This window comes from Myotis daubentonii, chromosome 18 (assembly GCF_963259705.1).
Source record: "Myotis daubentonii chromosome 18, mMyoDau2.1, whole genome shotgun sequence".
NCBI lineage: Eukaryota > Metazoa > Chordata > Mammalia > Chiroptera > Vespertilionidae > Myotis > Myotis daubentonii.
Genome location: NC_081857.1, coordinates 14,600,977 through 14,613,524, shown reverse-complemented (window position 1 = coordinate 14,613,524; position 12,548 = coordinate 14,600,977). Strand labels below are relative to the sequence as shown.

At 42.1% G+C, this 12,548-nt stretch overlaps 1 protein-coding gene across 5 annotated transcripts in view; it reads left to right on the top strand.

Moving 5' to 3' along the window:
- The window catches only part of LPGAT1 (lysophosphatidylglycerol acyltransferase 1), an 88,654-nt gene extending 77,341 nt beyond the window's left edge, over positions 1-11,313 (top strand). For 4 of the 5 annotated variants that reach the window (XM_059673976.1, XM_059673978.1, XM_059673973.1 and 1 more), the window contains one exon: positions 2,460-7,191. In XM_059673976.1, the coding sequence (XP_059529959.1) occupies positions 2,460-2,611 (152 nt within the window). In that variant the 3' untranslated portion in view covers positions 2,612-7,191. Of the gene's footprint in view, positions 1-2,459; positions 7,192-11,194 lie in introns of those variants that run through there. The other variant, XM_059673974.1, reaches the window with a different exon arrangement.
- The last annotated feature ends 1,235 nt before the right edge of the window (positions 11,314-12,548 follow it).

Here is a 12,548-nt window from a genome sequence, read left to right as displayed (position 1 = left end):
CTTCAGATATCCTAAAGGAATCAGAGTATTCTATACTTAAGAATTTCATCTTAGAATTTTCATAAAGACAAACTTATATTAAATGTATTCGGGCGCTTGTTCATTAGCCATGTACAAATGGGTCTAATTCAAGAGAGTACACAGTATATAGAAACTTGTGGTCATACATATGCAATTATATGGACTGTTTTATAAAATAGCAAATGACCTTCATTTTTGGCATTATGATTTGATTGTTTAAATAATACCATCATCATCTGTAAACACTTTTAGTATGCTTTATTTTTTTAACATATAGGGATAAAGTTCACTATTTAGTTTTCATGGATACAACCTTTTACTTTTCTCCTTGGGAAAAAAAAGTCTATTTACCCTAAGTCTCTTTTCTATATTTAATATTTTTTATGTTTTATGAAAACTACAGTGCATGAAAAAGACAAAACATGGGAGGAGGAGAGAGGAAGGAAGGAAGTTTTGAAAGGAGGAAATTGACGTTGGTAGAACTCCAGGCACTACCCAGGTGCTTTCACAAATAGCTATTCGTAGGCCTATTTTCTAGAGCAGGGGTGGGGAACTTTTGTTCTGCCAAGGGCCATTTGGATATTTATAACATCATTCGGAGGCCATACAAAGTTATCAACTTAAAAAACTAGCCAGCTGTATTTGGTCAGACATTTAATTAACTCACCCCAAATGCCTTGGCAGGGCCAGGTGAAATGACTTCCCGAGCCCCTATATGGTAGCCTCTAGAACAGGCTGGACATTCCTCACCTCTGTTCTAGAGGCTACCCTGGGGGGGATGAAGTGAAAGTTGTTCCAGGTTTGAGAATGACCATGGGATATTCGATGAACAGAAGGCATTATTTTTTCCCCACTTAGACATTTTTTGGTACAGAATTAAAGTTCATGCTGAATCAGACTGTCGAGGCCTGCTGTTGAGCACAGGCTGGTACAGTGATTACCTTTAGTACTTTTGGTGTGGGGTTTAGGACTGTTTCACTTTGCCCTCCAGAGGATTCCTTCCTGATCTTCACTGATTCTGGGGCTGTGGAGCAGTGCCTATTAATGTGCCAGGAGTTGGGCACTGTGTATGCCTTTAGCATTCCTAGTAAGATGCCCCTCTCCACGTGTGCAATCCTTGATCTCACTCTCACACTTTACTTAAAAATAAGACAGGATAGATGTATAAGAAGGCATGAGGCACTTAAGAGGCCACCAAGCTCTCTCTTTTTTTCAATCTGTCTCTTGCTTTATGATATTTGCCCTAAATTGTACAACAATAATGGAAGCCTCTTTAATAACCGAAGGTCTAAAGCTATTTGCATAATAGACCGTAAAACAGTGGTTCTCAACCTTCTGGCTCTTTAAATACCCAACCATAAAATTATTTTCGTTGCTACTTCATGACTGTAATGTTGCTACTGTTATGAATCGTAATGTAAATATCTGATATGCAGGATGGTCTTAGGCGACCCCTGTGTAAGGGTCGTTTGACTGCCAAAGGGGTCGCGACCCACAGGTTGAGAACCACTGCCTTAAAACTTAAAAGTGCTCTCTGTATATTGCTTGTGAGAAGCAAATCCCCTCATGAACCAGCTTAGCTGGGGGATTATCCACAAGGACAAAGACTATTTGAAATGTTGAAGAGTGTTACCAAGATGACCTTAGATAATATTGCCCTGAAATGGTCTAGCTTTCCTTTCCAGAAACCCGTTAACTTTGTGTATTAATTAATTATATAACAATTAATAATTGAATTAATTAATGCAAAACACTTAAATGATTCTTTTTATTATTAAGATATATTTCATAAACCGTATTGCCTTTTGAAAAATATCAATGATTTACAACTACTTTTTTTTTTCCCTATTGGATACTTGAAAGAACAACCACTTTTTTGTGGCAAAGACATTTAACTTGTAAATAGAAGAATGAATGTAAGTTCATGCTCTTTCGGAAAGTATTCTATATCGACTTCACACCTTGAGTCCTGGCCACTGTGGAGATCTCTAGGGATAAAGTGGGAAACAAGGCCGCGGGGTGCTGTTCTCATGCAGCTTATTCTCCCACAGGAGACAGTCTGTAGGAAAAGAAGACATAGGTGGGGATAGTACAGGTTGCGGAAAGTGCCAAGAAGGAAATAAACGGGGAGGTGACGGTGACGGGAGGGGGGGTAGGCGTGGGGGACAGGGAGAGGCGGTATTTTTTCTGATACTGGAGGAATGCAGATGCCCCAGCCATTCACTGAGATGGAGGAGGAGCACCCCAGGCAGAGAGAATAGAGGCAGAGGCTCAGGCAGGTTGAAAATTGTATTTCAAATGCGATCTCTCTTCAAGAGCAATGGGAAGTCACAGAAGATGCATTAAAAAAAATTCTAGTTAAAACTAATATTCAACTTGTACTCCAGGAGACCTACCGCTGCAGTAAAACAAAGTGATGTTTCCATCTTGTTTTTCAGGGGCTTTTCCACCTGCCCAGGGCCACAGGGAAGCTGTTTCCAGGGAGATGACCCTCAGCAATATGTGGATCTTTCTCATCCAGTCTTTTGCATTTTTGTCAGGCTACATGTGGTACAACATCTTCCAGTATTTTTACCATTGCCTGTTTTAGGAACTGACTTGGACTTGTCAAGGTCACCATAGGAATTCCAACTTTCATGAGTGCGTTATTTCACATGTGCAAATCAGAATATAAAACAAGCAAAGGAAATTCCATGGATGGATTAATATTTATCCCGCTTTGGGATATTTTAAAACTCTGCTAAAATGAGGATCAGTAATCTAATGACCTGCTAATATGTTTTAAGGACTTTTCATGTTTTAAAAAGATACACTCTACCACACATTTAAACTAACATCACATTTGGAGAAGAGGAAATCATAAAATCATCCTAGAAGACAGAGAAATTCTGTTGCCAGCAGATACTTGATCACCTAGTTCGAGCTCAGAGAGCTGAGCGCGTCCTCCTAGCTAGTAGTGTCCCTTAGGGCAGTGCTGCGAGCGCCCTCACTGCCCACTCCTGCTGTGTCACTAGGAACCTCCAGGGAGGCTGGTTGGCACCTTCTGAAGAACTGTGGCCTGTCCTTTGCAGCGATGCTCCAGTCCTCACCAGCTTAGTGAGTCCGGAGTCGGGCATGCTGTGGGGGAATCAGTGTCCACTGGACACATCCGGTCCTGGAATGGGCTCTTTCAAAAGGCAGGCTCAGCCCGACACCGTGTTTACATGCGCTAGTGCTTTCCGTGTGTGTGTGTGTGTATGTGTGTGTGTGTGTGTGTGTGTTTTGGGGGGAGGGCACTTGATTTCTCCTTTTATATAGAAGGCATATCGTAGATTGATCATTTTCTTTTACAAAATGCACTTTCATCAGCTGCATCTGTAGCAGAGGATTAGTAGTATAGCCTGGAAACCAGTCTACACATAGTCAGTGAGTGGGACTCGCGCGGCTGTCTTGTCTGCGTGTTTTACCTGCGCTCCTGCCCTCCAGCACCTCCCTGAGCTGGGCACCACACCTGGGGGGGCTCCAGCTGTTTTCTTGTTTGTTTGTTTGTTTGTTTTAATTTTGGTGTATTAGCACCAACTGCATTTGGGGATGGTTGAAACAAATTAATGCAAAACACTTAAATGATCAATATACGGTGAAATAGGCTAATTTGTTAGAAAAATAAAAGCTAAAGCCAGACACTGGCTTAAAATGGGGACAGGCTGTCACATGGCACCCCCAGCACCTGTCTCATCAAGGAGCTGCCCATGTCAGGGTGGTGTGACCAGGAGAGAGACCAGCACATGAGGCTTCCCAGTCTCTTCCTGTTGAAGAGGATAAAGTCATGCCTATTTCTAGAAGACTTTTTCTTTTTCTTTTGTCACTATGTTCATGCAGTTTACCTCACAGTAAAACCAAACTTCTCACAAAATGCTGGCCCTGCATCGGTCACCGTGGTCATCGCCTGCACCCCAGCATCAAGGCGGGAACGTCCGCTGGCCTGGGGTTGTGAGACTGAGATTCTGGTGAGTCAGTGGTGGTTTTCTGTGACATGACATCGTAGATTCCCCTGTTGTCGCTAATCATACAATTTGACAGTTCTGAGAAAGGCCGGAAGGTAAAGGTAAAGGATGATGTTTTTTGTTTTTAAATAAACCAAAAAAAAAACCAACAAAAAACCAGAAAACCAAAACACTGAGAAGATAAGAATTTTCTCCCAGTTGTGTGGGAAAGGTAAAGCAGCACCAAATACAAGCCCACAGCGGCTTCATCTTAGGTTAATGTGTGCATGTGTGAAGAGAATGATGCCTGAGCTGAAATACCTCATTGATGATACTACTGCTGGTGAGACGCAGAAGGCAGTGTTCCCATGTGTGGTTTGGGAATGGTTGTCCTAAGGTGCCACTTTTACAAAATTTTAGCATTTCATTATGTGCTTTACAGTGACAGTGAGTAGGTGAAACTAATCTCAATTTAGAGGTACGGATACAGATAGGAAGCCACATGGAAGCTTAGGGGCACTTCTGTTTGAGGCCCAGCAAATGCTATCAGATTACAAGGTGAATTGGGATGATTCATTTGAGAGATTGGTCAGCCATCTGGGGGACAAGTTCATTGGCAAGGATGGCAGACAGTCCTACCTATTCGACCTTTTCCTCGTTGCTACAGCAAGCCACAGGCAGAGCGGCCAGTCTCCCATCAGGGAAGAAGAGAGATGCAGGCGTGCACACACAGATGTGGTGTCTTTTGCCATCACAGCTCCAAAGGAGGAGGATGTTGTTTAATATACTGTACACATTAAACAGACTGTTCTGTAAGATGCTTTGCTTTCCAAGCACAGTCATTTCAACAGCCTCTAGATGTGTGGGTTAATTTTGAACATAGATCTGTGAGTTGTAAATAGATGTGTGTTTGATCTGCCCCCCCCCCCCCAACCCTGTTTCTTTCTCAACACGTTCCCTCGCTTCTGTTAGCAAACATGCTGTTTGAGAGCATTGCTGGTGCTTTCCTTATCAGTAACTGAGGTTCTCTTGTTTGCACAGGGGAATGTAAAGAGCGAATCAGTGTTCTTATATGGCAATCAGGGAAGCAGCAATATGCCACTATACAGAACTGAGTAAAAATCCCTAATCTGTACTTCCTTTGTAAAGTGAGTGAAAGGAGGTTTAGCAAATATCCGCTTTGTCCGGGGAAAAGAAGTAACACTGTGCCAGTTTTATACCGGTAGCTTATAGAACCTCAGCACTGCTTGGTCTCAGCTGTCCTGCCTGATTCCCACAGCAGACAGGGTTGCAAACTCTCTGCTGGATCCCAGAGTCACGGTGATGGAGCACCTGCTTGGCCTCAGGGAGCTGTAGCGACCACGGAAGTGACCACCCCAGAAGTTCACACTTAACGTCAGAAACTACTGTTGGTGTTTAAATATGCAGTTATTGTAGAGAAGCCTGTAGGCCAGTGGAAGGTAAGGAAAAATTACAGAATGGAAATGATGTCTTGGATAGTCATACAAGTTAATTGAGAATCTAAATAGATTTTAAAAAAATAGCTGTGAGTGTAATATTTTAATATTACACACAGTCCTTAATTTTCCATAGTAAAGGAACTGGAGATTATGCATAATTATTCCAGTAATAAGTCATGGTAAGCCAAAAATTTGACTGCATTTAGGAGTTTGAATTTTCATTCTCATAAAACTTTTTTTCCCTTGCTGGATGCTTACTAATTTTAAAAAATGATATGAGTTGTTTATTTGCTTCTCTTGCCTATATATTTGACTGTGTTGATGAGTAGTGGAAAGATTTGGAAAGACAGCTTCAGGAAGAGAAAACATAGAAGCCTGAATAACCCATGGTCTAGAAAAGGAATTTCTAATGATCAAGAGTTGGCGGTATTGCGGTTGTTCTCAAGCATTTTTATGAAAATGAAATGTTAAATCACCAAATGTAAACCTCAGAACATCATTCTAGTTTTCATATCGTTTGGATCAATGTTAAGAACGCCTCTTCAGTCTTTGCTCATGTTCCTCACTTCGTGTGGATTTGTCTTAGTAATATTTTTTTGACAATCACTTCTCTGAAGACTCTTCTGACCTAGTGGGACCTGGTTATAATGATAGGATATAGTCTTTAATCATGGATAGTCGGATTGGATTCTTTTTGTATTAAGAAAATTTTTGTTTGCACTGCTTCATAGGAAGAGTTAGTTATTTTCTTCACTGCACAGAACTTAACTCCAGCGTTACCATGACGAGCGTGCCAGCACTGGTCCACAGAGGATGGATACAAATGGTTGGTCTTATTTTTTGCCAGGTAATGCTGTGAACCTTGCTTCTGGTAACATGAAAGGCAAAGTCAAAAGCCGCAATGGGCAGCAGGTATACTGGTTCATTGTCTGAAGGGGTAGAGACTAATATATTGGGACCAAAACCACCTACATCGGACATTTCTAGATCACGAGGGGGCCGGGTGTTCTCTGATTGGTGCTTTATTGCAACCATTTTGCGTTGATCCCCAACAAGGAGGAGCTGGACCTGGGAATGAGCTGAGAGTGCTGAGCTGTTGGGGGAGGGTGACTGTGGCCACATGGAAGATAAAATACATGTTTTTCTGCAAAATTTCCATTTGAGGGTTTTTACATTTAATATTTTTTTAAAATAGTTTAAAGAGCAAAAAAAAAAATAGTGTATTCTAGTTGCAAAATATGCACACGTTTTGAATGGCTTTATTTTTGTTGTGTAAAACTGTTGAACATGTGGCTGTGGTGCACAAATTCTGTACACGAAGGAGTCTAGATGCATTTTACAGTAACTTATGATTGGTAATGAAACAGACATTGAACTGCCATTGTTGTGTTAAGTGCTTTCATTTTCTTTCAGTTATCACAAAGTTGTATTTATTTTATACAGATGGATTTTCATTTTCTTGATGCCATAATGTTTACTTCAGCTTGGTGACCTGTCTTTCTTTGTGTATCTGCATGTTGTAATGTATGATAAGAATGAATGTAAAGGCTATGGCAACTGTAATTTTTGTAAAGGGCTGGTCACACGTGGATCTGGTTTATGAATGCATTGGGATTACTTTAGTAACCAGATTACCTTTTCAGAAATTGAGATGTGAACACCAAAAGAAGCATTTTCTCAACAAAAATTAATAGCTGGTTCTATTTTTTTTAACCTAGAAAAAATAAAGTTGATTTTTTTCAAGTGAAGTGCTTTTAATTCTTAGTAGTGGGCATGGGGTGTTTGTGTTTTCCTGCAGCTATTTTGGCATTAACATCTAGAGACGTGTACTCAGAACACACCACGGCAGTTGGATGCTGAGGGCAAACTGAAAAACACTGTTCTCCTCTCATTTTAAACTCTGTCCCTCTCCCCTTCCCGATTCTTTCCATCCAGTGGTACACTGGTCAATGGTTAGCATTCACTCTCCTGGGGGGGGGAAAATTATGTATAGAAGTGTACATAAGTTAAAAATATTGCTGATAACAAGGATTTTATAACATGACTAACAGATCATAATAAAATATACTTTACTGTAAATTCCATATAGCCAATTGATCCTCCCAGGATGCTCTAATTGATTTTTCCTGAACTCTTTGGCCAGCCTATGACTGTGATCCAACCATGATTTGAAAAATGGAATTACATCCTAATCCATTTAATTCTCAAATTTGTCATTCAATCTGATATGTGATCTGTTAGACTATTTCTTAGCCTTGTACAAGTTATGCTCATTAAAGTGAACCACTTTTAGCTTTAGCACCAATGGGAAGCTTATATAATTTTATTTTAATAACAGCCATTTAACAACTACTGGCAAAATTCTAAAACAGTTGGCTCTCTTGAGCAAGTGGGAGGTGTCTCCAGCACACCACTGCCCAAAAAAACATTCTGGTTTATGTTTTTTTGTTCAAAGAACTGTTAGTGTTGAATGAAGGTCTCACAGTTAATCTACTCACTGCTCTCAGGAAATTCCTCTCTCTGACCCTGGCAGAGGCTTTTAAGGGTAGGAAAGCATTAACATCAGTCCTACAGGGGCTTTGGATGTTTGAAGAATTTGCCAAAAGCCAACTTTTCCTGACGTGCATGGAAAGCTTGCATATTTCTAAAGTTGTATGCTTTGATTTCTCAAAGTGAACTGTGATAATAGACATCTCTGAGATTTTGTTTTAAGCATTTAAAACATTTTTTGGTCTGATATTTGTAGAATACGTTTGAGCCCACTGAAAATTTTAAGTGTATTAAAATATTTTACATAATAATGGGTTAAATAGTTACAGTTCAGTCTACCTCTTCTGTTTCCTGTCTGGATTTAGGCTGCTGATTTGGTGAGACTGTAATCCCCCCCCCCCCGCCCCCCGTCCCCCGCCCGTCACACCCCCTAAACGTGGGTTCTGGTGGAAGAGGAAGAATAAACGGGGCAGAGGCCTGAAAACTAATTTGAAGCACTCGGAGATCTATTGCTGACCAGCCCTATTCCTCCTGAGTTGGGGAAAAACAAAACAAAAAGCCATTGTTTTTAATTTCCACTTAATATGAAAATGTTTGTTTTAAAAATGTTTCTTCCTGCTGGGAAAAAAAAATGTATTTTTAAAAGGAAAAAAAAATTCCTCTTTTGGCTATAAGAAAAAGTCAGCTGTGGCCATATCATAACATGCTGATATGATCTACATCAATAAATTTTTTATCTCTCAGGACTTGGACAACCTTGTTCTTAACTCTTAGAGGCTTGAGAAACATAAGTATCCATAATCCAGATAACAAGTTGAACATGGGAGGAGGGTTGGCTAACCACTGGCAACGAGACGCTTCTTTCATAATCAGAAAACACTCTGAAGGAGCTAGGGTTTAACCCATTTTACAAAGGAAGAAATTGGAATGGTGTTCCTTGTTTTCTGGAAGAAATTAGAATGATGATTTTTGCTGGAAAGCATGAGCATATCACAGAGCCCATTCCCGAGTTCTCCCCTAGAGAGTTTCTGTTGCCTCTTCTTGAAACACTGTCTGCCTTTTAGGTGGGTGATGCTAGAGACGGTGGTCAAGTTCTCGTGACTTGCCTCAGGCAAGAGAGCATGGCCATCCTTGTGATCACAGCAGCTGTCTTGGCTGCTGAGAAATGGCCAGGCTGGGGTACTTCCCCTCAAAGATTAATTGCTGCATCTTCATTCCTTTGTTTCATTTGTGATGCAAAAACTCCCTGAAAAGGGTCTTGTCTTTAATTTTTTACCAGTCAATAACACTGTATCAGGGTCAGCTGATGGACAGTTGAGGGGAAAGAAGTACCTAGAAGTGGAGAAATCAGAGGAGCTTGGCGTGCGAGGAGGAGGAGGAACCCAGGAGCCTTGGAAGGCCACGGGAATGCCGATGGCTGCTGTCTACAGACAGGCAACACACCCTGACCAGGAGGACCCGCGAAGTGTTCAGACATGGAAGTCTTAAGGAAACCAACTTCCATGGGAACTGTCCTTAGTCTGCCTTCCCTGAGGGCTCACCTGTAGAGGCTTCCACCTGTGGTTTCTGGTACCGTACCCTCTTGGCAAAAGAAGAGCATGTCTCTCAGCCATTAGCCGTCTCCAGGATACCAAACAAAGGAACAATTCAAAATATTGGTGATAAGAAGCCTCTTAAGGCATCTAGAACCCATAATAGGGCTTTTTTGTTGTTAATCCTCACCCAAGGATAGTTTTTCCAGTGATTTTTAGAGAGAGGAAGGGAATGAAGAAGGAGGGAGAGAGAAACATCGATGTGATAGAGACACATCCATTGGTTGCCTCCTGAACATTACCCAATGGGGATTGGGCCTGTAATCCAGCTTATGTGCCTTCCACAGGGAATCAAACCCGCAACTCTCTGGTGCCTGGGCCGGTGCTCTAACCACTGAGAACACTGGCCAGGGCCACAATAGGGCTTTTTACCTTTCTCTGATACGTACACATTTCAGTAAGGACAAAGGATGGCATTGGAAACGAGGCATCTGGGCCTGCATTGGATCGAACGCTGGTATATTCAGTGTGGGACACTGAGGCCAATGGCAGCTCAGGGCTCCCCAGACACACACAAATAGAAGTGTTTCTGAAAATGCACGGCCGGCTGCCTTGCACATCGAAATCCAAACTCATCAGACAGGTGCTGGTGCAAAAGGGGTGGCCAGCCAGCCAGTCCTGTGCTCAGACTGAGGGCCGCTAACGGTAACGGAAGCAACCAAGACTTCTTTCGGCTTCACCCAGGACTGCCAGTGTCACTGGTTAAAGCGAGTGACAGGGCCAGCCCAGGTTCAGTGTGGGAGGGTGTCTGGAAGGTGTGAATACTGGGCGGGGCTCATGGAGAGCCAGCCGTTTGTGAAGGCCAGCTATCACATTAAAAACAAATTCCTCAGCTGTTCAAGCGCACTGAAGGGGTCTAAACGGGTTCTTACATTTGACAGGTTTGTCCATCATTTATTTCAGTTGGAAATTTTTTGAGCTTCCAAATACTATTTATTTTCCCATCACCATTTATCCTCCCAGTACCCTCTTCCACCACCCGCCTCCAATCGCCACACTGTTGTCCAAATACCTGTAAGAGGATTAGCTATGTAGATCCATCCATCATTCATATAAATCCCATTAATCAAAGGAACACCTATCTGAAAGAACACAGGTTTTGTTTGGGTGTAATCTTTATGTTACTTTCGTCACTCATTGATGCATAGGCCCTTAGAATTTTAGAGCCAGTAGGAACTTTAGAAATCACCTTGTTTTGAAATGGCGGATTTAATTCTGGTGCAATTTTGGCCTGTGGCTGGTCGTATGAAACGGCTACTTAATGGAAGTGCGGAGGCTAGAACCAAGGCTCTTGATTTCCACTTGGATGTTTTCCCCAGAACAGCAGATTGCTTCTGTTTGGGTTTCTGTTTTTAGTAAAGAAGAATTAAAGCTAGAGGGTTAAATACACTTATTAAAGGGGTAATGAATCCAAGAGCTTCTATCATTTCCTTTTCCTTGATTTTAAAGTAGATGTAATAGTTCCCAAATGGGTTCCCCTCAGCTGTTTCAGAGATACAATTAGCTACTAAAATTGTCTGAAATACATGTTTTTATCTTTTTGGACATGAAAGTGAAATGTATTTTGTTTTTGTTTTTGCCCTGTAGAAAAGAGAAAGAGAATGCTTTCGTTTCAGACCGAAAGGGGTAGTTCATTCTCAGATTAGTTCCTTTCATTTTTGAATTCCAGATGGAAACTGGCAGCAGGTAATAAATTCAGGGCCGAAACTGCATCCAGTTCCCACCGTCCCTCTGTCATGGTGGCCGCGGCGTCAGGGCTTCTCCAAGTAGGAGCCAGCGGAAGAAAGCCCATGGCTCAGCCCGGGAGCTTGAATTCCAACGATGAGTTCCTGATCCTCTCAACCTCACTCTGATCATGTGTTAAATGGGAGGCTTTATAAATTCTATATGTGTTAATTCATTCAGCCCCTTCCCTGTTTTAATCATCCTTTAGGAAAACAAAGCCCCGTGCTCTTCACTGTGAGCCAGCCCAGGACTGCTCTGCATACTGTTGTGCCTGGGGGGCACAGGTGCAACTCCAGGAGTCATTGTTCTGCCAAGCTTTCCACCGGTGATGGCTTCTAACCAAGTATTGCAAAATCTCCTCTAGGAGACCTGTTCCGTACTCTCTCTTCCTCCTTCATCTTCTCTGGTGGAATTGCCACCTTCTGGTGTCTACACTCTGAACAAGTTCTATGAATGGTAGATAGGCTGCACAGGCCCTTAGGGCCAGATCAGACTTGGAAGCATCTCCTTCTTCTTTTTAAAAAAATATATTTTTATTGAGGTTAGAGAGAGAGAAAGGGAGAGGGGACAGGGAGAGAGAAACATTGCTCAGCTGCCTCCTGCATGTCCCCCACTGGGGATGGAGCCCACAACCCAGGCATGTGCCCTGACTGGGAATTGAACCAATGACATCTCGGTGCATGGGACGACACTCAACCAATTGAGCCACACTGGCCAGGATAAGTATCTCCCTCTTACCACCTCCCCACTCCCACCTCTAGCAGAGCCAAGTCTCTGGTCCATGCCTGCTGTCCCAGCTCCGCCTAATGTTCTTCTGTACTCTACCATGTCACCTCAATAACCATAAGCAACACTTGATTCTCATCTGCCCATTTTTCTCTGGTACCTGAATTTCTAAGAATTGAGTATGCTGCACTTACATCTGAAAGATGAAATGTCAATTCTCCATATCATGGACCTCAGAGTCTTCTGCAACTAGAAAGGAAAAGGCTTTAAAAATGTGGCTTTCTGAATCTTTAGGAGGCCTCCTATGGCAGCAAGACTTTTATATTTAGGATCGTGTGAATTATACATAGAGAACTATGGGCTAGTGGATAGCTTCCAAGTACTAGAAATTATATTTCTCTCCCTTTTGATAATTAGTTCAAGGTCTTTACCACAAGTGACATCATGTCTCAGAAGCAAAAATAGGTCCCTATTAAGACTCTGTAATGTCTTCTATCTAGTAGATCCTATTTCCTCCTCATGGCCTCGTCTCCTCACCTTCCTCATTGGCTCTCTGACCTCAGAGCTTTTTC